Source organism: Typopeltis vanoorti, chromosome 9, assembly GCF_054136105.1.
Source record: "Typopeltis vanoorti isolate ZY-2024b chromosome 9, IOZ_Tvanoo_1.0, whole genome shotgun sequence".
Taxonomy (NCBI): Eukaryota; Metazoa; Arthropoda; class Arachnida; order Uropygi; family Thelyphonidae; genus Typopeltis; species Typopeltis vanoorti.
The window spans coordinates 135,999,888-136,027,697 of NC_143557.1; the positions used below are offsets into that span (position 1 = coordinate 135,999,888).

Genomic DNA, 27,810 nt, shown 5'->3' on the forward strand with positions numbered 1-27,810 from the left:
TGGTTTCCATTATGATTCTGATATATTGGAGAGAGAGTACAAAGGAGAGTGTTAAAAATGATATTAGGATTGTGGAATACTGATTATTAAGACAGATTGAGAATTTGTAGACTGCAGACACTAGCAAATAAGAGAAAGAGGAGTGATATGATTGAGACTTACAAACTTCTGAAAGGGTCGTACAGGATTTCAATTTATGGAGGATGAAGAAAGGACAAGAGGGCATCCTTGGAAGCTGAGAATGAAGGCCAACAAGAAGGGTGTGAGGGCTAGATTTTTCTCTGAGAGGGTGGTGCATATTTGGAATGGATTGCCATTGGATGTTGTGAGTGCAAGCAATGTGAATGAATTCAAGAATAAGTATGATAGCTGGTGTGTATAGTATGGGGCCTCTCTCGATGAGTCTCTGACTCCCTGGAGGTCTCTCTTAATAATAATAATAAAATGTAATAAACAGTGTAGCGATTTAATTTTTTTTTTGTTTTTATAAGACCCTTGTCAAGAAGCCAAGGAAAGATCTAATGTTATTAGATTAAATTGCCTTACTTGACAAAATAAAAAACCAACTGTCTAACACCAGTCATCGTCAGCTGGCAGAGATAACCAGTGTTCCAAAATCTACAATTGCACATTTGTTAGATAGCAGGACAAATTGTGAGAAGAATGGGCATTGCATGATGGACAATAGGGAAAATCCCAAAAACGGAAGTGAGAAGGCAAGATCCAGACATTGAGGAGGCTCTCAATCAATGGTTCTCTATTGTAACTGGATGAGGATTGCATGTTAATAGTCAAATGTTAAAAACCAAATCAGAACAGTTAACTAGAAAGCTGGGCCATGTGAGCTTTAAAGCTACAGATAGTTGGTTATTGCAATGGAAAACCAGACATGAAATAAAATTTAAGGCACATGTTGAGAAGGACAGTGCTGATACTGCAAGGGCTGAACATTGGAAATCAACTAAACTACCCAAATTGCTGCAGAAATTTAGTCCTGATGAAATCTATGATGCTAATGAAACAGATCTGTTTTACTGTGCCACACCAGGTGGTTCCCAGAGCTATAAACTTGCAGCGCTGTCAGGTTCAAAAGAGCAACAGATTGCGTTACCATGTTGTGTTGCTGTAACATGTCAAAAAGTGACAAATGGAAGCTGTTGGCTATTGGAAAAGTGCCAAGACCCTGTGCTTTAAAGGGCTTAGAATGGACAGTTTACCAGTTCTGTGTTATGCCAACAAGAATGTATGAATGACTTCAGTTATTTTTCAGGAATGGCCAATGAGTTGGGATGCAGAATTGCAACGAAATTCAAGAAAAATTCTTCTGCTTCTAGACAACGCTGCTGCAAAAAAGACAACGCTGTTTAAAAACCATTAAACTTGAATTTCTTCCTGCTAACACCATGTCCGTGCTACAGCTACTGGACATGGGGATCATAAAAAATTTGAAGATGTATCATGGAAGGTTGATACACTACATCCTTGAAACAACTGAAGAAAATCTATTGATGTCATCTCCAATGGCAGAGAAATCAGTGCAAATAGAGGTTACCATTTTACAGGCAGTACAATTTGTTGCAAGATAGTTGGCAAAAAATAAGCAGAAAAACAATTCAAAACTACTTTGCTCATTGTGGTTTTAAGAATTCAGACCAGATATGACTGATAATGAAAATGAAATCATTTTGGAACTGCAACACGTCAGAAGCTAAGAAGAGTTTTTATGCATTGACAATAGCCTTCAATCTTCCAAATGAAGATTGTGAGGATGCAATTGGTGAACAAATTGCAACAAAACACCTAAAGATCCCCCCCCCCCCAGAAGACCAGGAAAGTACCTGAACATGAGAGAGTGACTGACCAGGAAGTCAGGAAATTTATTGCTGAATTACAACACTACTTTATGCAAGAAGGCAATGAAGGCAGCCCTTTATCTGAATTAGATACCTGTGCTGATTTTATTCAGTCTAAAAAGGAAACACGTCAGGTTACACTTGATAAATTTCTCCAACATAATTCTTAGGGAAAATATGCTTCTTTGATAGATACTACATATAGTTAACCTCTTTAGGGATACTGATACATATGTGTACACTCAGTTCTTTTTAAATAAAGCATGATTAAGAAACATATACTGAAAGTTTGTCTATTTTTAAACATTTTTAATTTTTTGTGATATTTTAGCTTTTTCCATAAAATTTTGCATAATTGGGACAAAGTGTTCTTATCCCAAAGTGTCCCAATTAACTGGAATCCATTGTATATACAGGGTGTTCGGGATAAATTTTACATATTTATAATTAATTATATTTTTCCGTAAGTTACATGTATTAACACACACTTCTCTTCATTTAAAAGTTTGGACCCTTCTTCATTCATATACAAGATGTCAGAAAGGATGGATAGCTGGAACCCACCTGAATCATGGAAGAGAATAACTTGTATCATGATGATTCGTGCCCGCCATCAAAATAAGGATATTACGACTGCTGCCCAATGCTCCCTGAATACAGTAAAAACAATCAGGCATGAACTAGAGACTTGCAATGGTGACTACGAGGATGTAGCAAGAAGAAAGATCCCTAGCAGACGATCTGATTGCGTTCGTACAGCAGAATTCCTCGCAAATCTGCAGGAACAGGTGTTGAAGAACCCTGGCATTGGAATTCGGGCTTTGTTCGTGGAGTTGCTAACTGTAGTCAAGCCCTGGATAACAAGGGTAGCCAATGGTAGGCCGTATGTATGGCAGCAGGATTCGGCCCCTTGCCACACCTCTGGGAAAAGTCAAAATTGGTTGTCTGAAAATTTCTACGACTTCACCAGTCCAAATGTTTGGCCTCCAAACTCCCCAGACCTTAACTCCATGGATTATTTTGTATGGGGCGCAGTTGAAAAAGACACCAATCGCACTTCCAGTAATACAAAAGCCCAGTTAATGGATAAAATTAAAACAGTTTTTGCAGCCCTTCCCAGGGAGACTGTAGCATCAGCTTGTTCGAGGTTCCGAAGCAGAATTGAAGCTGTGATCGATGCTAATGGTGGTTATTTTGAGTAAATCTTGTTGATAGTATTGTAATTAACTCTGCCTGTAATGTTTTTTTGTCAATTCATTAAATTTAATAGATACAAAGAAGATTTTCTTTTTCCTTACGAAACTGTCAAATTTATCCCGAACACCCTGTATATGGCCTGGTTAGCCAAGTGGTTGGCATATCCACTCTCCAGCCAAAAGGCTGCAGTTTTGAAACCTGCCATGGACGTTTGTGATTGTCTGTGAAAATACTAGTAGTGGTGATAGGGAATAGATGGCATTAGTATAGATGATGATGGTAGTTGCAGTTTGCTGTAGTTGGTGGATTGAGTGGTGGAAACAGAGAGTTGGTGCCTTCCTTCGATGAGCCTTTGGACTCCTTGGGGGTGTCATGTAATAATAATAATAATAATAATAATATAATCAAGAAAGTCATAGTGATGTTATGTTATAGTATAAAAGAATATGCAAAATTTAGTTGTGTAATAGTCTTGTTGGGATTCAACCTCAACTGAGCCAACCTTTACTTATGAACATTTGATTTACAGTACCTGTAAAAATTTTACATTACATTATTTATAATATACACTTAACATCATTATGATTTACATTAAATCTAAATACTCTTAGATTTTAACTGAAAAAAATAGCTTATCTCAAAGCATATAAACTTTTATTCCATTTTTGCTGCAAGTGATTATCAAACTTCTGTTTTCTTGTTATTCTATAGTAAGGAGTTCAGTAAGAAGGAGCTAAGTTTGTTCTATCCTGTCTTCAACTAATACTGTAAACTATTATTATTATTAATATTAGACCTCCATGGGGTCCCCACGATAACTCAAAATATGACTTAAATTCATTCACTGTTTCTGCACTCAACACATTCACGAACAATGCATTTCTCTTGTCAACCACTTTTTTATGTAAAGGGTCTGAACCTTACCACACTGCTTACATCCTTATTCTACTTATAGGGATGGCTTCTTGTTCTAACTGTCTCCTTCCATTCTGTGAAAAATCTCAATTTGCATTAACTAACTATTAACTTGTATGTCTCAAACATATCACACTCCCCCCCTCCCCAGCATTTTTCTGTGATATCTAACATTCAGGTGACTTGACGCTGCCTTGGTCAATCTTCTCTGGATCCTCTATAATATATAAAGGATTTAGAAAAGATTTTCACCGGTCCTATCATCTGTGAAAATCTGATGACAAGTTCTGTACATATCCAGTAGCAACGCTTTCCGTCATGGTCAGCATGGGTTTGTAAAGAGAAAAAGAGAGAAAATGTGTTTCAGCAAACTGAAACACAATCAAGGTAAACAAGGCCTTATACAATGGAATGGTAGTGTGGAATGGAATTGAATGATAGTATCTTTACATCTATATGTCAAGGTTCTCCTCCTCCTTATTATCCATTGTGATGGCATCACAGTTTTAGCAAGGTGATCTCTAAACTTTGAGTCCCTCACTGCCACCACTTCCAGATCTCTCACTTTCTCCCTTATTGTCTTCAGAATTTACCTGCTGATTGTATATTCTGCTTCTTATCATTATATACAAATTTTAAACCTTTACATTTTGTGTTATCGAACTGCAAGTCCAACTTACTTTCTTTTCTGCTCACATAGATCCTCCACAGCATCTGTGCTGTACTCTTCATAATTCTTCACAATTTTATATCATCTGGAAATAAATGAATATCTCCAATGAAGTGCATTAATATACAAATTAAATACTAATCCTCCTCCCCCCCCCAAGGCACAACACTAGTGACTTGACTATTCCTAGTTACCTTTCCCCACCATTCACAACTTTCCAAGACCTATTTGACAGTCAATTGCTTATCCAACGCTAATCAGTTATTTATCTGTTACAATTTATTTGCCAATTTGTCATGTGGTAATTTGTCAAAGGCTACTGAATGTGTTACTTTTTTTCTTTTTTTTAATAATGTCTATAAACAACTTGCTGAAACACAATCTTTCTCTTTACAAACTCATGCTAACTATGCAGAGAGTGTTGCTATTATTAACCTAAACCTAATTCTGGATCCTATCCCTCAATGCTTATTCTGATTAGTATTTACCATAAAGATATGAAGTTACAAAAGGAAACCGTGAGCAAGAGGGTGAGGAGTGGTTTGTTTGCATGGAGGGTGGTTGAACCATGCATTGCTTGATGGAGTGGTTAGAGCAAGAATGGTCAATAGGTTTAAGGAGTGGTATGATAGACTTTGTGTTTCTTAGGGGGACCTCCCCTCGATGAGTCTTGATAGACTTTGTGTTTCTTAGGAAGGACCTCTCACGATGAGTCTATTGACTCCATAGAGGCCTGAATAATAATAATAATAATAAGAAGAAGAAGAATATTTTCCGAAGATGCATGCAGCAGAAATTAAACTTCAACATCTTGACTACAATGCACGACATACAGATTGGTTATAATTCAAATCATTAGTCTTTATTATTTCCTTTGTGGAACAATTTTTCTGCCATCCATTTCTTTGAGACTTGCTCCATTGCAAAATTCTTGTTAAAAATATGTCAGTGCTCCAGTTAACACACTTACATGTATATATTCCCTTTGAATCTACGGTAAGCTGTCATCTAGTCCGACTGCTTTATTAACATCAAGTTTATTTGATTCCTCATACATCTTCTGCTCACTGACCATCTGTCCCTCCTGTATCATTTCCTCTACACTCAAGTGGAATCTTTATATGGACTTTTTCAATTGAAGGCGAGTTACAATCTTATAAAAAGGTAGCACGGGTTTTTCATCCCTCATAAAGGCAAATGGGCCAGAGAATATGTGCAATTAACAGACAGAAATGCTAGTGAGCAGTAGATAATGAATAGTGAATGAAATCTGTAGATTAAGAATTAAGTAGTGAAGATGGTGGGCTGTGTTTTGCAGAGTGCACTCCTGTGATATGCCACCAAAAGTCCCTTGGACTTTATGGAGGTGTACCACATAATAATAATAATAATAATTCAACCAATAAATAGAATTCACAATAATGTAATTCTCATTGTTCCCATTTACTTCTTTTTTCACTGTACTCAAGTGCTCTCTGTTTTGTCTGAATTATATTAATTATGTCTCAGCATTAGGTCAAATTTTGGTATTCAACTTTCAGTTTCCACTTTTGTTCTAGTCAGCAAATGGCATTATAAATTACTGGTTATGTTTTTGTAGATCAGTAATATTAGCAATTAGTAATATTTTTTTATGCTGGGCCCCATATACAAAAGGTTGGGTGATCAACTTATTATTATGGAATCCGAGGACTCATTGTGGGAGACCCAAACTATCGACATGATCTATCATACCTGTCCTTGAACCCGAAAACAGACAAAGCACTCACAACTGACTTTGGCAACCCATTCGACTCTTTCACAACTCTTCAAGCAAAAAAAATCTAGTCTGCAGATCCATACTAACCACACCTTTACTCAACTTCCAGTGATAACCCCTTGTTCTGGCCACTCCAGCCAAGTGCTGAAACATTCCCCCTGCATTAATCCTATAAAACCTTTTAAGCAACTTAAATATTTCTATTATATCTCCTCTTTTTTTCTCCTATCCACAGACCACTCACTTTGTCATTTACCTCTGAGTCTTCTCCGCCGCTTTCACATCCCCAACTTATAGTATGTTAGTACTGTGCATGGGAAGAGATTTGAGAAAAGAGGAACTTGTTCACATTATATTTGAAGGCCTGTTATTATTATTATTATTATTATTATTATTATTCAGGCCTCCATGGAGTCAAAAGACTCATCGTGGGAGGTCCTTCCTAAGAAACACAAAGTCTATCAAGACTCATCGAGGGAAGGTCCCCCCCCCTAAGAAATACAAAGTCTATCATACCACTCTTTAAACTCTTTAATTGTTCTCGCTCTCACTACTCCATCAGGCAATGCATTCCATGGTTCAACCATCCTCCATACAAAGAAACCACTCCTCACCCTCTTGCTCACAGATTCCTTTCGTAACTTCCATGGATGGCTTCTTGTCATCACTCCTTTCTGCTGTTCAACCAAGCAAAAGAAGAACTCCCCAGTGTCAACCCTGTAACCACCTCTCAACAGTTTAAAAGTCTCAATCATATCACCTCTCCTTCTTCTATCCACCAAACTCTGCAGTCCACATTCCCTCAGCTGATCCCCATAACTATCATTGTACAGTCCTGAAACCATACTCGTTATCTGCCTTTGTACCCTTTCCACTTCATGATTATTTTAATTTATCCCCTTCAAATCATAGGGACCAAATCTGAGAACAATAGTCTAAGTGTGTTCTGATCAGGGTCTTATACAATCGAATGATAACTGTTTTATCTCTGCAGGTCTGCGTCCTTCTCATTATTGCAGCAATCCTCTGTGTTACCTCCAGCACCTTTATTATATGTCCCCTAAATTTCAGGTTTCTATCAATCATCAACCCCGGAGATGTTATCTCCCCTACTTCCTCCAATATAACTCCTCCCATAGAGTATGCAGTGTCCCATCGATGTTTCCCAAACCTCAAGACCTTACATTTTGCTGCATTAAACTGACACCCACATTCATTTGCCCATCTATCTAGCTTATTCAAATCCTCTTGCATGGCTGCCGCATCTGCACTATTACTAATAATCCCTCCCAGCTTCGCATCATCTGCAAACAACTGAATATACCCTTGCAATCCACTGACAATGTCATTGATATAAAGGTTAAACAATATAGGTCCTAGTACTGAGCCCTGTGGGACCCCACTTGTAACCTCTGCTTCCTTGAACCTGCCCCACCATACACAACTCTCTGATACTATCGGACAGCCAATCCTGAATCCAGTTGACCAATCTGACATCCAGATCCATGTGGTGCAACTTAAATATCAGCTTATCATGTGGCACCCTGTCAAATGCCTTCACTAAGTCTAAAAAAATGGCAGTATATGCCTTTTCCTCATCTAATGCTCTTGTAACTTTATCATAAAAGACTAGCATATTGCTAAAAACAAGCCTGCCCCTTCATAAATCCATGTTTACTCTCACAGATAACATTACCCTCATCTTCCCAATGCTGTATATGGTCCTTCACTACTTTCTCCAAGATTTTACTAACTACTGATGACATACAAGCTGGCCTGTAATTACACACTTCCAGTCTGCTACCACCCTTATGCAATTGCACTATCTTACCTTCCTTCCATTCCATGGGCATCTTTCCCGCAGCCACACTTTCATTGAAAAGCCAGGTCAAAGGCACTGTTCCCACAGCTTTACTGGCATCCAGAGTACTCAGTATTTGAAACACACTCTCCTCCTGCACCTCTAAACCTCGAATGTGCCCTATCCCTCTAGCATTAAAACTGACTCGTCCAGCATGAAATACTCCGATAAAATGTTCATTGAACACTTCCGCTATGTTCTCTGCATCAGTCACTCTATTCCCATTTTTATTCCACAATATCATTCTTCCACAGTCATTTCTCCTCCTACTGGCCACATATCTAAAAAATTCCCTAGGATTTTTTTTGGATCTTAGGGCCAAACTCCTCTCATATTCCAGTTTCATCTTCCTTACCATACTAGTCACTCTTCTGGCCTGTGTCTTATACTCTTCATGCATCTTCTCTTCACCTGTCTCCTTATATCTCTTCCATAGCCTCTTTTACGCATGCAATTCCTGTTTAATATTGTTTGTCATCCAGTTTACTCCAAATTGTGTACTCTTGTTCACCTGTGGTATACAACTTACCATTGCTGCTAACAAATAGTCTTTCATAATTTCCCATGCACTAATGATATTCCAGCCTTCCAATTCTTCCCTCCATGAAACTTTCCCAAGTTGATGTTTAAGACTATTATGAACACCTGCCTTATAATTCCACATACATTCCCTTCTCTTTGATACTCCTGCATGTCTATTCATTTTCCAAGTCAAAACCATATGGTCACTCTCTCCAACTAGTGGGAGAGATGTCATCTCAGTTATTATCAACTCTTCTGATGTTATGACCAAATCCAAAATTCTTGAACCTCTATTACATGTTGCCTAAGACATTTGTCCCTCAAGAATTCTAGATATTCCATTCCCTTATTGCTACATGCATCTTCCTCTCCCCAATTTATACTACTGTAGTTAAAATCTCCCATAACAATCATTCTTCTTGCACTTGCCAAACTCAACTGTCTAAACATTTCCTGGTCCCCACCCTCTGTGCTCCTGGGTCTGTAGCAACACCCAACTAAATATCCTGTCTTGCCCACCTCTACCTCACATCATATGCTTTCAAAATCATTAGTGCCACTGCCTTCCAAAGTCTCCACTCTTAGAGGGAATAGGTCGTCACTTATCATAAGCAGTACTCCACCACCACACTTTCTCTTCCTATCCTGCCGAAAAATGCTGTACCCAGCGACTTCTATTCCTGTTATTATATCCTCTTCTGCCAACCATGTCTCAGTGATCCCAATAATTTTTAGCCAAGCTGATACTTTCTGCACCACCAATTCCTCTCCCTTATTCCAGATACTCCTGGCATTAGTATAAAGCATATAAATGCCATTGTTTCTATACCCAGCATTGTCCCCTCTAGACTCCACTGGGCTCAGTGTTAGCTGATGTCGTCCATTGCATTCCTCCTCTCCACATAGGAGAGGAGGAGGAGGCTGTTTCAGCAGCAGCAGGAATGAAACTTGTTCTGTGAGTTTGGAGTGAATGTGAAGGAGTATTGGATGGCAGCTGCGCACATTTTAATGGGTTTTGGTGCAGGGAGGGAATTTCGATGCTTATTCTGATGTGCATTTACCATAGAGATATTTACAGAAGATGCATACATCAGAATATAAATGCATGTAGTAATTACTAATATATTAGTAATATAACATATGTTGTTGTTGTTGTCTTGTCCTTTGAAGAGTCTTAGATGTTTCCGTGCGCTCCTCGTACTGCTTTGGCTATGTCTGTGATTTTGTTTGTATAGAGCTGTTGTTCAGGATTAGGATCTATTTCTTGCAAGGCTGCTGTAATTGCTGGACAGGTAAAGATGTGAGTGGGTGTCAGTTCCGTATTGGGGCAGTTGTTGCAGTTTCTATATGTTCTCGTATCTATATGGCCTCTTTTGCTAATTTATCAGCTGCTTCGTTGTGATCAATGCCTACATGAGCAGGAATCCATTGTAGAATGCAACTTTTACCTAAACACTTTAGATGATTTAAGAGTTTATGGATGTCTTGTGTGAGCTTGGTATTGCCATTTTTGATTGCCTCCATAGCTGATCTTGAGTCACTGTAAATTATAATTCCTTCAGATTGTTGAGATGATGATAGATTTAAGTAGGCTTCTAGTGCTTTAATTATTGCGTAGAGTTCGCTGGTAAAATTGGAAGCGATTCTCCCAGATCCAACTTTTATTGAAAGTTTTTCACCTTTCGGGAGTAGAAGGAGAACACCAGCGCCTCCATTAATCATATTGGTGTCTGATGATCCATCGGTATAACAAATAACCTGTTTGGAGGATGAAAGAAGGTTGATGGTATTTAGGCCTTTTTCTTTAAGCATTTCTTTTGGTTCTTTTTTTGTACAGAGTTTGGTAAGGTTTAGATTTATGAAGGTATTTGAAGGTAAAGGACTGGAAAATAGAGGTTCTTTGTTTATGTGGACATTTAGCTGATCAAGACCTATTTCTTTCCTGATAGTGTCATCATATTGTAAAGTCGATGATCTGTGAAGTCTGCAAATTTGGTTCCAATGTTCATAGGTTTTTAGGGAGACATGATCACTTTGGTAGCTTCTGATATTATTTATGAATTTTATGGTGGCAAATTTTCGTCTGTCCTCCAGCAGGTCAAGCCCACATTCCTGTTGGGCTCTGATGTTGTTAGTGGATGAGACTGCACCAATGATAATCTTGGATGCTTTTGCTTGTATTTTGTCTAGGTTTTTCTTTACCGATGAAGCCGAAGGTGACCAGATAGGTGCTGCATATTCCATTATTGGCCTTATTAGTGTAGTGTAAGTAGTTTTGAGGATTTTTGGCTTTGCACCCCAATTTGTTCCACAAAGCCTTTTCAGTATATTTAATTTTTTTAGAGCTCTGTTGGAAGTGTTAGAGATGTGTTGTGCAAAACGTAATTCCTGATCAAGCGTAATACCAAGGTATTTTGGATTTGTGACTTTTTCAATTAGCTTGTTATTGATCATGACTTTGGGATTGTAGGAATGTCTATTTTTCCTGTCTGTACTAAATGTACTTAGTTTTGTTTTGTCTGGGTTGATTTTAAGTTTGAGTTCGTTTGACCATTTTTCTAATCCTCTCATGGATTTGTTTAGAATTTCCTCTGATTCTTTGATTTTAGCACTAGTGTGCCAGATGGCTATATCATCTGCATAGCAAGTTACTTTTGTGTCTTCTGTAAGGTAGGGATGAATATTATTGACATATAGAAGGAATAGTAAGGGACTGAGTACTGAGCCCTGGGGAACACCAGCCCAGGTTCTCCGCTCTTTTGATATTGCTGTATTGATTCTGACTTTGATCTTTCTTCCTCTGATGAAATCAGCAATCCAGATTAAAGCGTTTCCTCTAATTCCAATATCATGTATTGTTTGTATTAATTTTTTGATCCAAACACGATCAAAAGCAGCAGTCATATCAAGGAATATGGCAGTTGTCTTTTTTGTTGGTTTTTCCTGAAATGAGTCTATTATTGTTTGGCAGAAATGGAATAATTGATCTGTTGTCGAATGACGAGTTCTATAAGCAGTTTGGTAGTAGTTGATTTTCTTATTTTTTGTCAGCCAGTGCATAAGCCTGGAGTGTATGATTCTTTCAGTAATTTTACAAAGTATGCTAGTTAATGCGATAGGTCTGTAACATATAACATATTCTGTACACATTATGACAGGAAATAATCTGAAATGTAATAACCACTATTTTTGCTTTGTTTAGGACACTATAATAGCTTATCAGGCTATTATTGAATATGCCATTCAGTCACGACTGAGAGAAGTAACAGATATTACCATTACTGTTGAAGTTCCATCAGTTTCTGGTTTTGTTAAGCAGCTACACATTGGGGAAAAGAATCTGGCTCAACAGCAAACATTAGAGGTAAGTAATATATGTTATTTATCATTTAATTCTTTTATTATAAATTAGAAATTATATTAAAAAAATACAAAAAATACATGTAAGCTGTTGAAAGATTAACAGATGAACTGGAAATTTTTTTTCAGAATAGAACAAAGAAAGAGACAAGGGAACATCCCTGCAAGTTGTTTAAAGGAATGAGAGTGATAGATGCATGGAATCCATTGCTTGAGAGAGAGTGGTTAGAATGCAGGCAATGGATGAGTTTAAGAAGTGGTTTTCATAAAGCAGATCTCGCATTCTATGATCTTCATGACTCCAGGGAAGTCATAATAATAATAATAATACTCCAGGGAGGTCATGATAATAATAATAATAATAATAATAAAATGTGTACTCCGTTATTACACAATTGGAAGAACAATGGAACATTGTGCCCTTCAAATGGTAAAGACCTGGGTCAATTCTCATCATGACAAGGAGAATACTTAAATAGACTTTTTCAATTGAAGGTGAGTTAGCTGATCTCATATGGAGGTAGCAAAATTTTTTCTCCCAGAAACTCGTGTTTTTCATCCTGCATACAGACAAATCAGCCTTCATAATGCACACAATTTACAGACAAAAAATACTGTTGTTGGTGATGATGGGCGGTAGATGCCATTGATGGTAGTATGTGAACTAAGTAGTGGTGGAGAGGGCGAGATGTATTTAGCGAAGTAGAGTAGAGTGTCTTCCTGCGATCAGTCCTTGGACTCCCATGATAATAATAATAATAATAATAATACGTTATTATTATTATATGTAATAATAATAATAATAACCTATGCCAATAAAGGAAATCTCTTGCAATTCAAGATAGAAAAGACTATACCAGTTGTTGTGTCAGAAAAAGTGCCGATTCACTTTTAATGAGTCATCCTATTTCCGACCCAACATAAGGTAACGTAAAAAAACCATGGATATGGACATGCTTATGCCTCCAGAAGAAAATGTGCATTTTGGTAACTCAGAACTATGTCTAACCAATTTTCTAGTAGATATTAAGTGAATTTTGAGTAACCCATAATTTAAATAGATAATGTTTGTGGATTATTTAACAAAGGAAAGTTATGTATAAATGATGAAAGATGTATATAAGGTGATATATGTATTGAGCCATGTCAAAACAGGTCGGAGTTGCGATGACCAATCAGCCGCCGCTGTGTGCATGACGTAGTCACCAAGAGAGGGTGCTCACATTAACTATATAGGTTTCGGCACATAATTCAATCACCCTCTTATTTTTCTGTTCCTGGTTCCTGATCCAAGTGCTGGATAGCTGTGAAGCTTGCCACCGTACCCAGCAACATTCTCCCATTGCTGTGCATGCCATTTCGACCGTCGCCACAACTGAGGAATGCGGCCAGAGTTCCAGAAAAGAGCCGTTGGTTAGCCTTGCCAACGTATAAATCAGTGAAGAGGTGAACCTTTTTTTCATTTGCACAGCCTTGGTACATCTTTTGGAAAACTAGGGTTTAGTTAGGGAATGGCAGGTCAGAGTACTGTGGGAAATGTATGATTCCATGCCAGTGAGGATTGCTTTGGTTATGAGTTCGGTGCATATGTTTGGGTTGGAAGATTGGAAGCAATAGTCTAACCATGGGGATGAGGCATAGAAGTTGCAGAGGCTGTCCCACTTGGCACTGTTATAATGCCAAACTACTCTTGTATGGGAGTGACTGTGTAAGCATGTTGTTACATGAGGGAGAAGATGAGCACTAGGTTGTGGTCAGAATTGTCTGGCAGGCTCTCTACGTTCACTGTGTATTTGGAAGGGTCTTTGGTCAGGAAGAGGTCTAGGGTATTTGGAGAGTAGTTTGGGTTGTCGGATATTCTGGTTGGCATCTGAACTAATTGTGTAAGGTCATTAGTGATGGCGAATGTTTCAGCATCTCTATCTGCAAGATCTGTACAGCAGGAGGAGGAAAACCAGTTGGTGTTGTGGACATTATTATTATTATTATTATTATTATTATTATTATTATTATTATTATTATTACGGGTATCTCCATGGAGTCAGTAGACTCATCGCGGGAGACCCAAACTAGCAAAACAATATCTGTCATATCTCTTCCTGAATTCATTTACAGACGAAAAGCTCACAACTAAGTCAGGAAATGAATTCCACTCATTCACCACTCTCCAGGCAAAAAACCTTGTTCTGACACCTTTGTTAACCACACTCTTCTTTAATTTCCAGGGATGAGCTCTTGTTCTTCCATCACTATCACACAGCTGAAACATTTCCCCTGCATCAATCCTATAAAAACCTTTCAATAATTTAAATGTTTCTATCATATCCCCTCTTCTTCGCCTATCAACTAATCTCTGCAATCCACAAGCTCTCAATCTATCAATGTAGGGAGCATTTTTTATATCACTCACCAACTTGGTCACTCTTCTCTGAACCCTCTCCACAGCCTCCTCATCTCCAAGGAATCCAGGTGACCAGACCTGAGCACAGTAATCCAAATGTGGAAGTATCAACGCTTTATAAAGGGGAATAATAACCTCTTTATCTCTGGATGTCAGTGTGTTCCTCAACAACCAAGTAATCCTATGTGTAATCTTGGACACCTTAGCAATGTGTCCTCTGAACTTCATCTCCCTATCTACCAACACCCCTAAGTCCCTAGCCTCATCAATCTCTTGGAGTACCTTTCCATCAATGTAGTACACAGCTGGTAATCTTTTAATCCCAAAATGCATGACTTTACACTTTTCCACATTAAGATGACATCCATTATCTTTTGCCCATTTTACCAGCTTATTTAAATCATCCTGCAAACTTTCAACATCAGCTTGATTTTTTATTGCGCTACCCAACTTTCATCATCAGCAACCAACTGAATATCTCCCTTTAAGCCATTTCCTATATCATTTATATACAAATTAAACAACAATGGCCCAAGCACAGAGCCCTGAGGCACAACACCGGTCACCTGCCTCATTCTGGACTCGGCTCCTCCATACACCACCTTATGGTATCTCTCCCTGAGCCATTCTCCTATCCATATCACCAATTTAGTATCCATTCCCATCTGCTCCAATTTGCGTAACAGTCTTCTATGGGGTATCCTGTCAAAAGCCTTAGCAAAATCCAGAAGTACCACCGTGTAGCCAGTTCCTTTGTCCAACTCAGATGTCATTCTATTATGAAAAGTTAATAGATCTACCTTTAACAAAACCATGTTGGCCTCTATAGAGTATCATATCCTGATCCACCCATTCTTGAATTTTGTCTTTAACCAACTTTTCCAATACTTTTATCACTACTCCAGAGATGGTGATTGGTCTGTAATTAACTACCGCAGTTTTAGAGCCACCCTTATGCAAAGGAACCACTTTGCCTAACTTCCACTCCTTAGGGACCATACCATAGTTCAAACTTAAATTAATTATCCAAGCAATTCATTTGCACATTCATGCCTCCTCACTGGAGGCATGAAGTGGCTACTGCCAAGTTTCATCTTCAGAGTTGGGTCCACAGTTTCTACCATCTCCTCATGACATGCAATGCAGGTGTGTCTTGCTAGAAGGTGTAACATGCTCAACACACTGTTATTAATAAACTAGAGATCCAGCACCTCCTCCATTTGAGAGTACAATTGTAAAGTGGACTCTCAAGCCAGTTTTAGATAGTATGCAGGAATGAACCTGATGGTAATGTATCTGAAGGCTTCCTGATTAGCTGGTGAATAATTCTAGGGGCACAAAGATATAATTCTATTATACCTTTGTGTCCTGTCCTTTTTCCATGGTCTGATTATTATTTCCTCTCTCCTGATGAAATACCTGTTCTTTAATCATGGACTACAAAGGCATATTTTTGAGAGAACCAGGGCTTGGATACAAGTCAGGGGTTTGCACTGAAATAATCCTTACTGAAAGATGGTCTTTATTTCCAACTACACTGCAAATTCCTGACTTGTATCCAAAACTCTGGTTCTCTCAAAATATATGCAGTCCATGATTAAAATGCAGCATAGTTTCAATGGCTCAAGTCAAAAACTCCTGCTTCTCACTCAGACTTAATAGGCATAAGAAGGTGTAAGAAAATCATCATCAAATTCAAAGCAGAATCAAAAGGAACAAATGCAGTAAGGTTATTATCTCCTGTGCAGCTGGCTGTCAAGCCTTTTGATCCCTCACTAATGCTGTTTGGAATAACTTCTGCCCTTCTTTGTTTCCACCTCTTTAACATCCTGATGTAACATGGTGGTAACATCACTCAAGGATAAGGCAGACTACTTCGCATTAACCTTTCCCTTCAACTCTTGTATAGACAAGAAGGCATAAGAACTTTTTTGTATAGAGGTAATTTAGGGGATTAAGGACTGCTAGTGCGAGTGATTTTAAGTAGATACACCCAAATACAAGCAAGAATTTATAGATATATGGAAGGATAATTTCCATTTCATTGTGGTACCTCTAATACAATAATACTAATTACATTACCTGATGTTTGCACATACTACACACTTTGACATATTTTAGATTATATTCTAAAGTATGTCATTAAGTATGTAATTTAAATAGACATGATTTATATTACAGTATTAATTTATTTGGTCATGAATAATAATTTCTAAAGTATATGTCAACAGTTTGGTCATATTCTTAATCATTTGTTTCTATAATACTTCAATAGTTATTATAATTGAATAATTTCATGTTTTTTTAAATTAATTTTGTTTTAATTTCCAAAGACATAAATTTAGTCTTTGTACATACCATTTATATGTATTAAAAATAGTTTTAGATATTGTTAGCAATTTTTTTTTTTTTTTCAATTTGACTTTCAGATTTCTGATGCCTGGGGAGTTGTGATAGTAAAAGCTCAAGGCTCAGGTGTTGCTCTTGTTCAGCTCTCAGTTCAGTATAATGTAGATTGGCCTCGTTTTCAAACGCAACCTCCAGTTGATGCTTTTTCATTAAAGCTTCAGTCCCGTTTTTTTGGACGTAACAGTTCTCATATAACTGTTAATTCTTGCCAAAGGTAAGAGAATATGTGGTTTTGTTTGAGGAAGAGGAAGGATAAATGTGTTAGTATGCTATGCCTTCTTATTAGTTTATATCATTCATAGTTAAGGAAAATTATTAGCATTTTGATAATAATCTTTCACTATCCAACTGCACAAAAACAAAACACCAATCATACTTTTACTCTCCTAAAATTTAGTCATTGATAATTACCTCACTAACTCCACTAGCAATTCATTCTATTCACTTATTACTTACTATAAGAAAAAACCTAGATCTGATATCTGGGGAATTAGCTGTGTTCTCCTACCAGGATCTTGGCTTACTAGCCATCGGTCATGCTTGTAGCATGTTGAGCACAGTTAAGCCTGGGATGGATTTCCATGGTGGGTTGGCAACCCATAGCACAGTCAAAAACCCTGATGGAACTGATATAGATGGCAGTGCCAATATTTCGGTGAAGTCTGGAAGGCCATACCCAGGAAAGGAAGTCTTAGTATCATGCTGCCACATGGACCCCCCTTCCCTAGGAAACATGGTGTCATAAGGAGCCATGGCAAAGTTGATACTGAGCAAGAGCTGGCAGAAAGCTATAAAATGCATCTCCCAAGATGTTATGTGGCCATCATGAGAGATTAGGCCACAACCCCTCCACTACAATGCCAAGAAGAAGAAGAAATAAAGACCGTAAAGCCCATGGCCAGAATGGGCAATCACTGGATGTGACTAAATTTCCCCAACTATATGACTACCCTGATTGACACCATTTATGGAGACCAGAGCATGATGCAGTGGGGAAGCTTTCCCAAATAATAAGCAATACTGGAATAGCCCAAAGAATTCAATACAATCCTCTTTTCCTCTATATAGGAACATTTAATTGTCGAACGTTTAAAGACAAGGAAGCCCTTACCATCTTACAGCAAGAACTAAAACATATTAAATGGGACATCATAGGTTTAAATGAAGTTCGCAGGTAGGATGAACATTTAATAAAACTAAAAAAATGGAGAATACTTATACTATTATGAGAAAAACTAAAGGACAATATGGAGTGGGATTTCTAATGAAGAAAACAATTACACACCTTATAGAAGAATTTAATTATACAGATGAAAGAATAATAGAAATTACACTTAAAATAAACTCAAAACTTAAAATCAGGATCATCCAGATATATGCTCCCACCTCATCCCACACTGATGAAGAGATAGAAGCATTTTATTACTCACTGCAGCACACTCTAGATAAAAAAAGAAATAGTAATCAAAACTCTACTATAGTAATGGGTGATTTTAATGCCAAAGTATTCATCCCATTCACCAAATAGATACAATAGGACCATACATATATGGTACAAGCAGCAACTCAGGAATGGCTCTTACAGAATTCTCTATCAGTAACAAGCTTTATATTATGAATACATTTTTTCAGAAAGCCCTCAAAAGAAAATGGACATGGAGAAGTCCAAATGGAGAAATAAAAAATGAAATAGATTATATACTGTGTAATAAGAAAGAAATAGTTCAAGATACCTCAGTACTAAATCAAGTAAAAACAGGAAGTGACCACAGACTGGTCAGAGCCAAAATTAAAATAAACCCCAAATTGAAAAGAATAAAATGGCTAAACAACAAAAAATCAAGAAGTTTTGACTTAAAACCTACAAAAAAAAAAAAAAAGAAGAAGGATTACGAAGAAAAACTCAATTCAAAAACTAGACTTAATAAATATATTTGAAGAAGAAGACATAAATAAAATAAGCAAAAACCTAACGGAAGTAATGATCTCAGCAGCCAATGAATTCAAAAGCAACAAACAACAAAAAGACCATAAACCTTCAGAGGAAACCTTCTTCTTCTGCAGCTTTTCCCACTTAAGTAGGATCGCTGTTTGTGGTGAGTCTCCTCCACAACTTCCTGTCTTGGGCTGTAGCCACATCCAAGTTCTTCATCCTCAAGTCCTCCTCCACCATCTCCCTCCATCTCTTCTTTGGCCGTCTGCGCTTCCTCTTCCCCTGCACATCTATCTGCATGACCTTTCTTCCCACATACTCTTTCTCCCTCCTCATCACATGACCAAACCATCTCAACATTGCCTCCTGTATCTTTGCTCCTAAGTTTGTAACTTTCACCGTTCCCCTTACATAGTCATTTCTCAGACGATCCTTTCTGGTCACACCGCACATCCACCTAAGCATTCTCATCTCTGCTACCTCCATCCTGCTAATGTTATTTTCCCTCAGGGCCACAGTTTCCATAGCATATGTCATAGCTGGTCTCACTACTATCCTGTAGATTAGGCTTTAAGATTGATCGGTACCCTCTTATCACATAGCACTCCAGCCATCTCTCTCCAGTTCCTCCATCCTGCTTGTATCCTGCATCCCACTTCCTTCTCAGCCTCACCATCCTCTTTCATTGTTGAACCTAAGTATCTAAAGTCACTGACCTTCCTGATAACATTTCCTTCCAGCTCCAGATCTGTCTCCTGGCTGCCATCCACTTTGCAACACACATACTCGGTCTTACTTCTGCTCAGTCTCATACCTCTCTCTTCCAGTACTTTCCTCCAACTTTCCAGTTTGGCTGCCACGTCTTCTCTTGATTCTGCACACAGCACGATGTCATCTGCATACAACATAGTCCAAGGTGCGTCTTCTCTCACTTTCTCCGTCACCACCTCCATCACAATATTAAACAGGAATGGACTTAATGCAGACCCTTGATGCAAGCCAACTGTCACTGGAAAACTTTCTCTCACTCCCAGGCAGGTTCAAACACTTGTCTTCACATTTCTGTACATCTCCTGCACCAACCTGACATATTTCTCCGGTACCTTCTTCTCCCTCATACACCTCCAGACTTCTTGTCTTGGCACTCTATCATACGCTTTCTCCAGATCAATAAATACCAGATGTAGCTCCTGTTGCTTCTCTCGAAACTTTTCCATCATCTGTCGTACCCCAAAGATAGCATCTGTGGCTGATCGACCAGGCATGCAGCCAAATTGCTCCTTTGCAATCTGCACCTCCTTCCTCAGTCTTCCATCAAGAACCCTTTCTAGGATTTTCATTGTGTGAGACATCAACACTTTATTCTTCTTGTGCATTCCCTTTACCCTTGTAGATGGGGCAAAGAGTACTTTTCCTCCATTCCTCGGGTATATTTTCCTGTTGGCAAACTTTCATGAACAGGTCCCACAACAGATCAATTCCCTCTTCCTCCAGTGCCTTTCATGCCTCCACTGGAATCGTGTCTGGGACCACTGATTTTCCATTCTTCATCCTCTTCAGCCTCCTTCATTTCCACTCTACTGATGTTCTGCACTATCCCCTCAGAAGATTGCCCATCTTCTCTGTGAGTCCTCGCATTTTCCTCATTCAAAAGTCCCTCAAAATATATTCTCCATCTGTTTCTTATGTCCACATCCCTCCATAATATTCTTCCTTCAGCAGCTTTGATCTGCCTCACATGTACCATGTCCTTTGAAGCCTTATTTCTACATTTTGCCAATCGATAAATCTTTCTCTGTCTCTTACTTTGTTTCTAATTGTTTCAGAGGAAACCATACAACTATTAAAAAAGAGATGAAATATGAAACAAGACAAAAACTTAATTTCTAAAATAGAATATGCAGAACTATTATTATTATTATTACTATTATTACGGGCAACTCCAGGGAGTCATTGGACTCATCGAGGGAGGCCCCAAATCATATTCATCACAACTATTTGACATTCATACAGTATCTATCATACCTCGCCTTAAACTCATTCACTGTCACAGCATCCACCACAGACTCTGGGAGCGCATTCCACTCATTCACTACTCTAAAAGTAAAGAACCCAGCTCTAACACCTTTACTAACCACACTTTTGCCCAGTTTCCATGGATGTCCCCTAGTCCTCCCACAACCAGCCCTGTTCTCAAAAATATCTTCTGAATCAATTTTATAGAAACCGTTCAGTAATTTGAATGTCTCAATCATATCTCCCCTCCTCCGCCTATCAACCAATTTTTGCAACCCACAAATCCTCAACCTGTTCTCATACGGTTCATTCCACAGACCTGCTATCATCTTGGTCACTCGCCTCTGGATCCTCTCCACCTCCTCCCCATCAAGAAGAAACCTAGGTGACCAAATCTGAGCACAATAGTCTAGATGGGGTCTTATCAAGGCTCGATACAGAGGAACAATAACCTGCTTGTCTCTGCTTGTCATCGTATTCTTCAGCAACCAAGTGATTTGATGAGCTGTTTTGGTCACTTTTGCAATGTGTCCCCTAAATTTCAATTCCTTATCTACCAACACTCCTAAATCTCGTGCCTCATCAATTTCCTGGAGCACGGTTCCACCAATGCAGTAAACTGCCGCCAATCTTTTCTCCCCAAAATGCATAACCTTACATTTTGCCACATTAAACTGACATCCATTCTCCTTAGCCCAGACCTCCAATCTATCCAAATCATCCTGCAAAATTTTGACGTCATCTGCATTCACTATTGCCCTACCCAACTTCGCATCATCCGCAAACAAATGAACTGTTCCTCTCAGATCATTTCCTATATCATTTATGAACAAATTAAACAGCAGTGGTCCAAGAACAGATCCTTGTGGCACACCACTAGTCACAGGCCATCTTGTGGACTCTACTCCCGAGTAAACCACTCTCTGATATCTCTCCGTCAACCACCCTCCTACCCATCTCACCAACCCTATGTCCATTCCCATATGCTGCAATTTACTGATTAGAATTCCATGTGGAATCCTGTCAAAGGCCTTGGCAAGGTCCAGTAGAATCACCGTAAACCCATTACCCTTATCCAGTTCAGCCGTCACTGTGTTATAATACGTGAGCAAGTTACTGAGGCATGACCTACCCTTCACAAAACCATGCTGTCCCCGATACAGTATCCCATTTTCTTCTATCCAATCTTGTATTTTCCTCTTGACTATTTTCTCTAAGACCTTGACAATGATTCCTGATATGCTAATCGGTCAGTAATTTACTACAGCAGTCTTGGAACCACCTTTATGCAGTGGAACTATTTTCCCCTCTTTCCACCCGCTCGGGACTAACCCAGACCCGAGACTCAAATTAAACAAAATGGTCAAGGGTACTGACAATTCTTTAGCTGCTTCTCGTACAACACGAGCTGGTATACCATCCAATCCCACAGATGTATTGACATTGAGGTTATGCAATAGACTACTCACCTCCACTTCATTAACCACAATTCCCATATAATCTACTGGTTTATTCGTTTCTGCAATGTCACCACCTGGATGATATACTTTTGCAAAGTGCTCACTCAGTAACTCAACTATCTCAACTGATTCAGTTACCTCCCTACCATCGGCATTCTTTAAAATCAATCTGCCATGTACATTTTTCCTTTTACTTGCTACATATCTAAAAAACTGTTTAGGATTCTCTTTAGCCTGCATGGCCAATGTTCTTTCGTAATCCTTTTTTGCTTTTCTTACCACACTCGTCACCCTTCTGGCCTGTGCTTTATACCGTTCATGTGCCTGCCGGTCACCCTTCTCCTTAAATTCCCTCCAAGTTGTTTCTTTTATTGCAACTCAAGCTTAATGGTGTTATTCATCCATTTAACCCCTACTTGATTTATTATTCGGACTCTAGGTATACAGTCAGCCATTGCTTCATGCAAGCACTTCTTAACTACCTCCCATGCACTATCAACTTCTAGTCCTTGCAGTTGTACATGCCATGGCACTGAACCAATCAAACTCCTAAGCTTGTCATACTTTCCAGCCCGATAATTCCACATGTACCCTGTCTTAATTGAAAATTCTACACCTTTAGCCACCTCCCAAGTTAAGACCCTATGATCACTCTCACCGATTGGTGGCAATGTGGTCATATTTGTTACAGCCAAATCCTCAGATGTAATTACTAGGTCAAGTACTCTCTGACCCCTAGTATTTTCCATTACATGCTGTTGCAGATAGTTATCCCTTAATAACCGCATAAAATCCAGTTCCTTCCTCCCGTGTGTCCTCTCCTCACTCCAATCAATGCGACCATAGTTGAAATCTCCCATAATAATCACCCTCCTTCCACCCATTTCTTCTATTTGCTTGTGCATACTGTCACCACCATCTTTTCCATCACCTGGTCTATAGCAGCACCCAATTGTATATTTAGTTCTGCTAGCCACAATCTCACACCAAATGGCCTCAAATGTGCTCTTTTCTCTATCCTGCAATTCAACTTCTATTCTCCTTGGCTGGAGCTCATCAGCTATCATCAACAATACTCCTCCCCCCATTTTATTCTCTCTGTCATTCCTGTACACACTATACCCATCACATTCAATCCCACTAGTTATATCATCTACAGTCAGCCATGTTTCACTAATACCTATAACCTGTGGTCTGGAAGTGCCAACCATGGCCAAAAACTCTTCCTTCTTGTTCCTAATACTCCTAGTATTAGTGTACATGAAATTAAGACCCCCATTTGCCCCAACCCTACCTTGATGCCTTATATTAACTATCCCAAAACAATGTCCCAACTATGCCAACTATCCCAACTATGCAAAACAATAACTAAAAAGATGAGAAATAAAATAAGATCTTATTATTATTATTATTACCCAAGACCTCATTGAGTAAAAGACTCATCTGGGAGATCCTTTTATCACACACACATCTAATCATACCTTGTCTTAAACACACTCAAACTCCTTGCAGACACCACATTCTCAGACAAGGCATTCCAACCATTTACAACTCTGCATGAAAAAAACCTGCCTCTCACTCCCCTACTCACACCCTCTTTATACAGTTTCCAGGGATGACCTCTGGTTCTCCCCCGATCTCCCACTATTCTCTGTAAAACTTCTCCAGCATTGATCCTATAACAACCCCTTACCAACTTGTAGGTCTCTATCATATCTCCCCACTTCCTCCTGTCCACCAGACTCTGCAAATTACATCTTCTCAATCTTTCCTCATACTCAACATTCCAGAGGTCAGAAACTACCTTAGTCAGTCTCCTTCGGACCCTTTCCAACATCTCCTCATCCTTCTGAAAACCCGGTGACCAAATCTGGGCACAATGGTCCATGTGTGGCCTAATCAAAGCCTTATACAACGGAACAAGAATCTCCCTACTTCTACACGTCAGTGTCCTCCGCATCATTCCCAGAAGCCTTTGTGTTGTCTTTACACTTTTGGCGATGTGTCCTCTATAATTTTTGGTTCTTACCCACTATCACCCCCAGATCTCTTATTTCCTCTACCTCCAAAAATATATTCTCACCAAGCATAAATTCTGCATCCCATCTTTGTTTTCCAAATTTTAAAACCTTACATTTTGTAACATTGAAGTCACATCCCCATTTCCGTGCCCAATCACTCAATCTATTCAAGTCTTCCTGTAAGGCCACAACATCTTCACTACACTTCATGGTTCATCCCAACTTTGCATCATCTGCAAACAACTGAATATCTCCATCCAAATCTTCACCTATATCATTAATATACAAGTTAAACAGTAACGGACCTAAAACAGACCCCTGTGGCACTCCGCTAGTGACTTTCCTTTTTTTGGATATCGGTCCCCCATACACAACTTGTTGATACCTATCAGATAGCTAGCCTCCAATCCAATGCACCAATTTAATATCCAACCCCATTTGCTCTAGTTTGACTGTCAACCTATCATGAGGTACTCTATCAAAAGCCTTTGCGAAATCCACGTATATTACTGTGTATCCTTTTCCTGTGTCCAAGGAAGCAGTCACTTTATTGTAAATAGTAAGTATATTACTAAAACATGACCTCCCTTTAGCAAATCCATGCTGTCCATCAAAGATAATACCATTGTTATCAACCCAACTCTGGATTCAACTTCCGAATCTCGCAACTCATTCTCTTTATCATTCAATCTTTCTCACTTTCTAACTCTCGACCCCCCTCTTCTCACTTTCACTCTCATTCATCCTTCTTTGTTTCCATACTTTCATTCCAACATGCGACCAGATTTCGCTATCATTCTTCCCATTTTCCCACTCACTCATCTTTCTTTGTTTCTGTACTTTCAGTCCAACATGCGTCGAACTTTCGCTATCATCCATTCTTTCTATTTTTTTCACTTTCGATTTCTGCATCACGCCATTTCTAGTTTCATTCGTTCTCTCAATTTCTTTCCTTCCACCACTCTCACCTCACTTTCATCCCTTTTAACATCCATTATGGTTTTCAAATCGCTCTCTTTTTTTTTTACTGATTTTTTAACATTTTTTCACCACTCTTTCAAACATGCATTCATTTTTCCCCACGACAAACTCGCTACTAAAACTTTCTGTCATCAATTTCATATTTGTATTCATCAATTCCTTGTTCAGGTCACACTTCGCATACATCCTCCTTCCATCCTCACCAAATATCCACAAATCATTTATGTAATCGAAAGAATACATATAACATACTTCATACTTAACGAAACGACTGAAATCTAAATTAAATCATGGAATGATAATGCCTCCTCCATTTTTTGCATGTTACTAAGTCTAATAATAACAATTTCGTAATTAAGTTTTGGAAAAAAAAATCCCCCACACTAATAAAACCGGTAGTGCACAACGTTTACAGCCTCTCTTACTCAAACAATTATACATATATATTTAATTATTCCTAGAAAACTTATCCCAATCAGGAGCTCTTCTTATACATGTCACTGCGCTTGACTCACAAGCACCCTCACTGTACCTCAAATATACCTCACTGCAATAGCAACAAACCAACTTCACATGAGTAGCAATAAAATATCAATTGAAAAAGGTGTCCGACAAGGAGATATCACCCAAAATCTTTATAGCAGTCCTTCAAGAATTATTTAATAATATAAACTGGACAAACCTTGGTATAAAAATTAATAACAGAAACTTAACACACCTAAGATATGCAGATGATATCATAATTTTTGCAAACACTCCAGAAGACCTTAATATAATGATAGAAGACCTGTATCATGAAAGCAGAAAAGTCGGTCTAAAGATAAACAGAGAAAAAAACTAAAATCATGTTTAATCATTTTGTAACACCAAAAACATCATCATCATACGTATCAAGGATTTAGGCCTAGCATGGCCTGTTCCGGCCTTAGAAGTCATCGTTGAATCGTTTAAGAGGACATCCTGGTTTTCTTTTTCCTAATGGCTTGTACTTTAACGCTTGTTTTGGTAATCTTTCTGTTTTCATTCTTTGAACGTGTTTCATCCATTTATGTTTATATACCAAAAACATAATAATAGAAAACAATTTCTTGGAAAGAGTCTCTTCATATACATACTTAGGTCATCTCATTGATCTAAACTGTGGACTCCAAAAGGAAATAAATAGGAGAGTTCAACTTGCCTTGAATGCATTCAGAAAATTCAAAACAATGATGTCCCACTGTTTAAAAAGGAAGACATTTAACTAGTGTATACTTCCAATCATCTCGTATGGTTGTGAAACTTGGTCACTAACAAAAGCACTGGCAAATAAATTAACGACTTAAAGAAAAATGGAGAGGTTGAAAGTTTATTTTTCACTTGGTTAGACTATAATAAATTTAGTTTAATCCTTTATCCAAGTGTGAGCATACAAAGTTTGTGCCTGAAAATATCTTCAGGACTGGGGTAAGGTAGTACAACACCGAGCAACTCGCAGTTGGACCAAGGTGGACCAAGCTAACATCACTCCTATCTCAGTATCTCCCATAGTGCAAAACGCATCTCCTTGTGGATATGTATAATGTTATACATTAAGGGAAGGGCCACTACCCAGACTAGTTTCAACCTTTATTGAGGTCTCTTCAGTGGGAGCCAGGCCCAGAGGTGGAGATACCAGGCAGAAGCAATGGCAGGTCATCTTTACCTATAGGAGTTGCCAAACAGTGTGCCACCTTTTTTTATTAAATTACTCTGGATTTAGAGAAAGATGTTGAAAGTTTATTTTTCACTTGGTTAGACTATAATAAATTTAGTTTAATCCTTTATCCAAGTGTGAGCAAACAAAGTTTACACCTGAAAATATCTTCAGGACATAAAAAGAACCCTGAGGCACACTACTAGTGACTTTTCTCTTTTGGGATATTGCTCCCTCATATACAACTTGTTGATACCTATCAGACAATCAACCTCCAATCCAATGCACTAGTTTAATATCCATCCCCATCTGCTATAGTTTGACTATCAAAAGCTTTTTCAAAATTTAAGTATGTTACTGTGTATCCATCTCCTGCATCCAATGCTGCTGTCACCTTATTGTAATAAGAAGTAGATTACTAAAATGTGATCTCCATTTTACAAATCCATGCTGTCCAGAGCCATTTTAAGGTAACGGCGAACCTGACAGCCACTGGGGGACCTCACTCTTTGAGGTGGGGGAGGGCATTCTCTTATTTTTTTAAATAGAGAAACCAAACAAATTTTTAGTGCTTGAGCTGGGCGGTTAAAATATTACATAACCCTAATATAACTTGATGCAAAGTATTTTATGAAAATGCTATGATGAAAGAACTTAGAATTACGTTGAAAAGCTTAATTTAGTTTTGTCGATTGTCATTTTTTAAAACTCCGGTTACAAGAAACCCAGTTAAACAAAAACTGCTATTAAACTTCATTTTATTTCGGTGCTAAGCTA

The 27,810-nt window shown here is 38.4% G+C and overlaps 1 protein-coding gene across 5 annotated transcripts in view; it reads left to right on the forward strand.

Annotated features, from left to right (window-relative positions):
- The window catches only part of LOC150103595 (CD109 antigen-like), a 716,838-nt gene that overhangs the window by 645,877 nt on the left and 43,151 nt on the right, over window positions 1-27,810 (forward strand). For all 5 annotated transcript variants that reach the window (XM_090397638.1, XM_090397642.1, XM_090397639.1 and 2 more), the window contains 2 exons: window positions 11,980-12,141; window positions 16,968-17,161. In XM_090397638.1, the coding sequence (XP_090253764.1) occupies window positions 11,980-12,141; window positions 16,968-17,161 (356 nt within the window). The remainder of the gene's footprint in view (window positions 1-11,979; window positions 12,142-16,967; window positions 17,162-27,810) is intronic.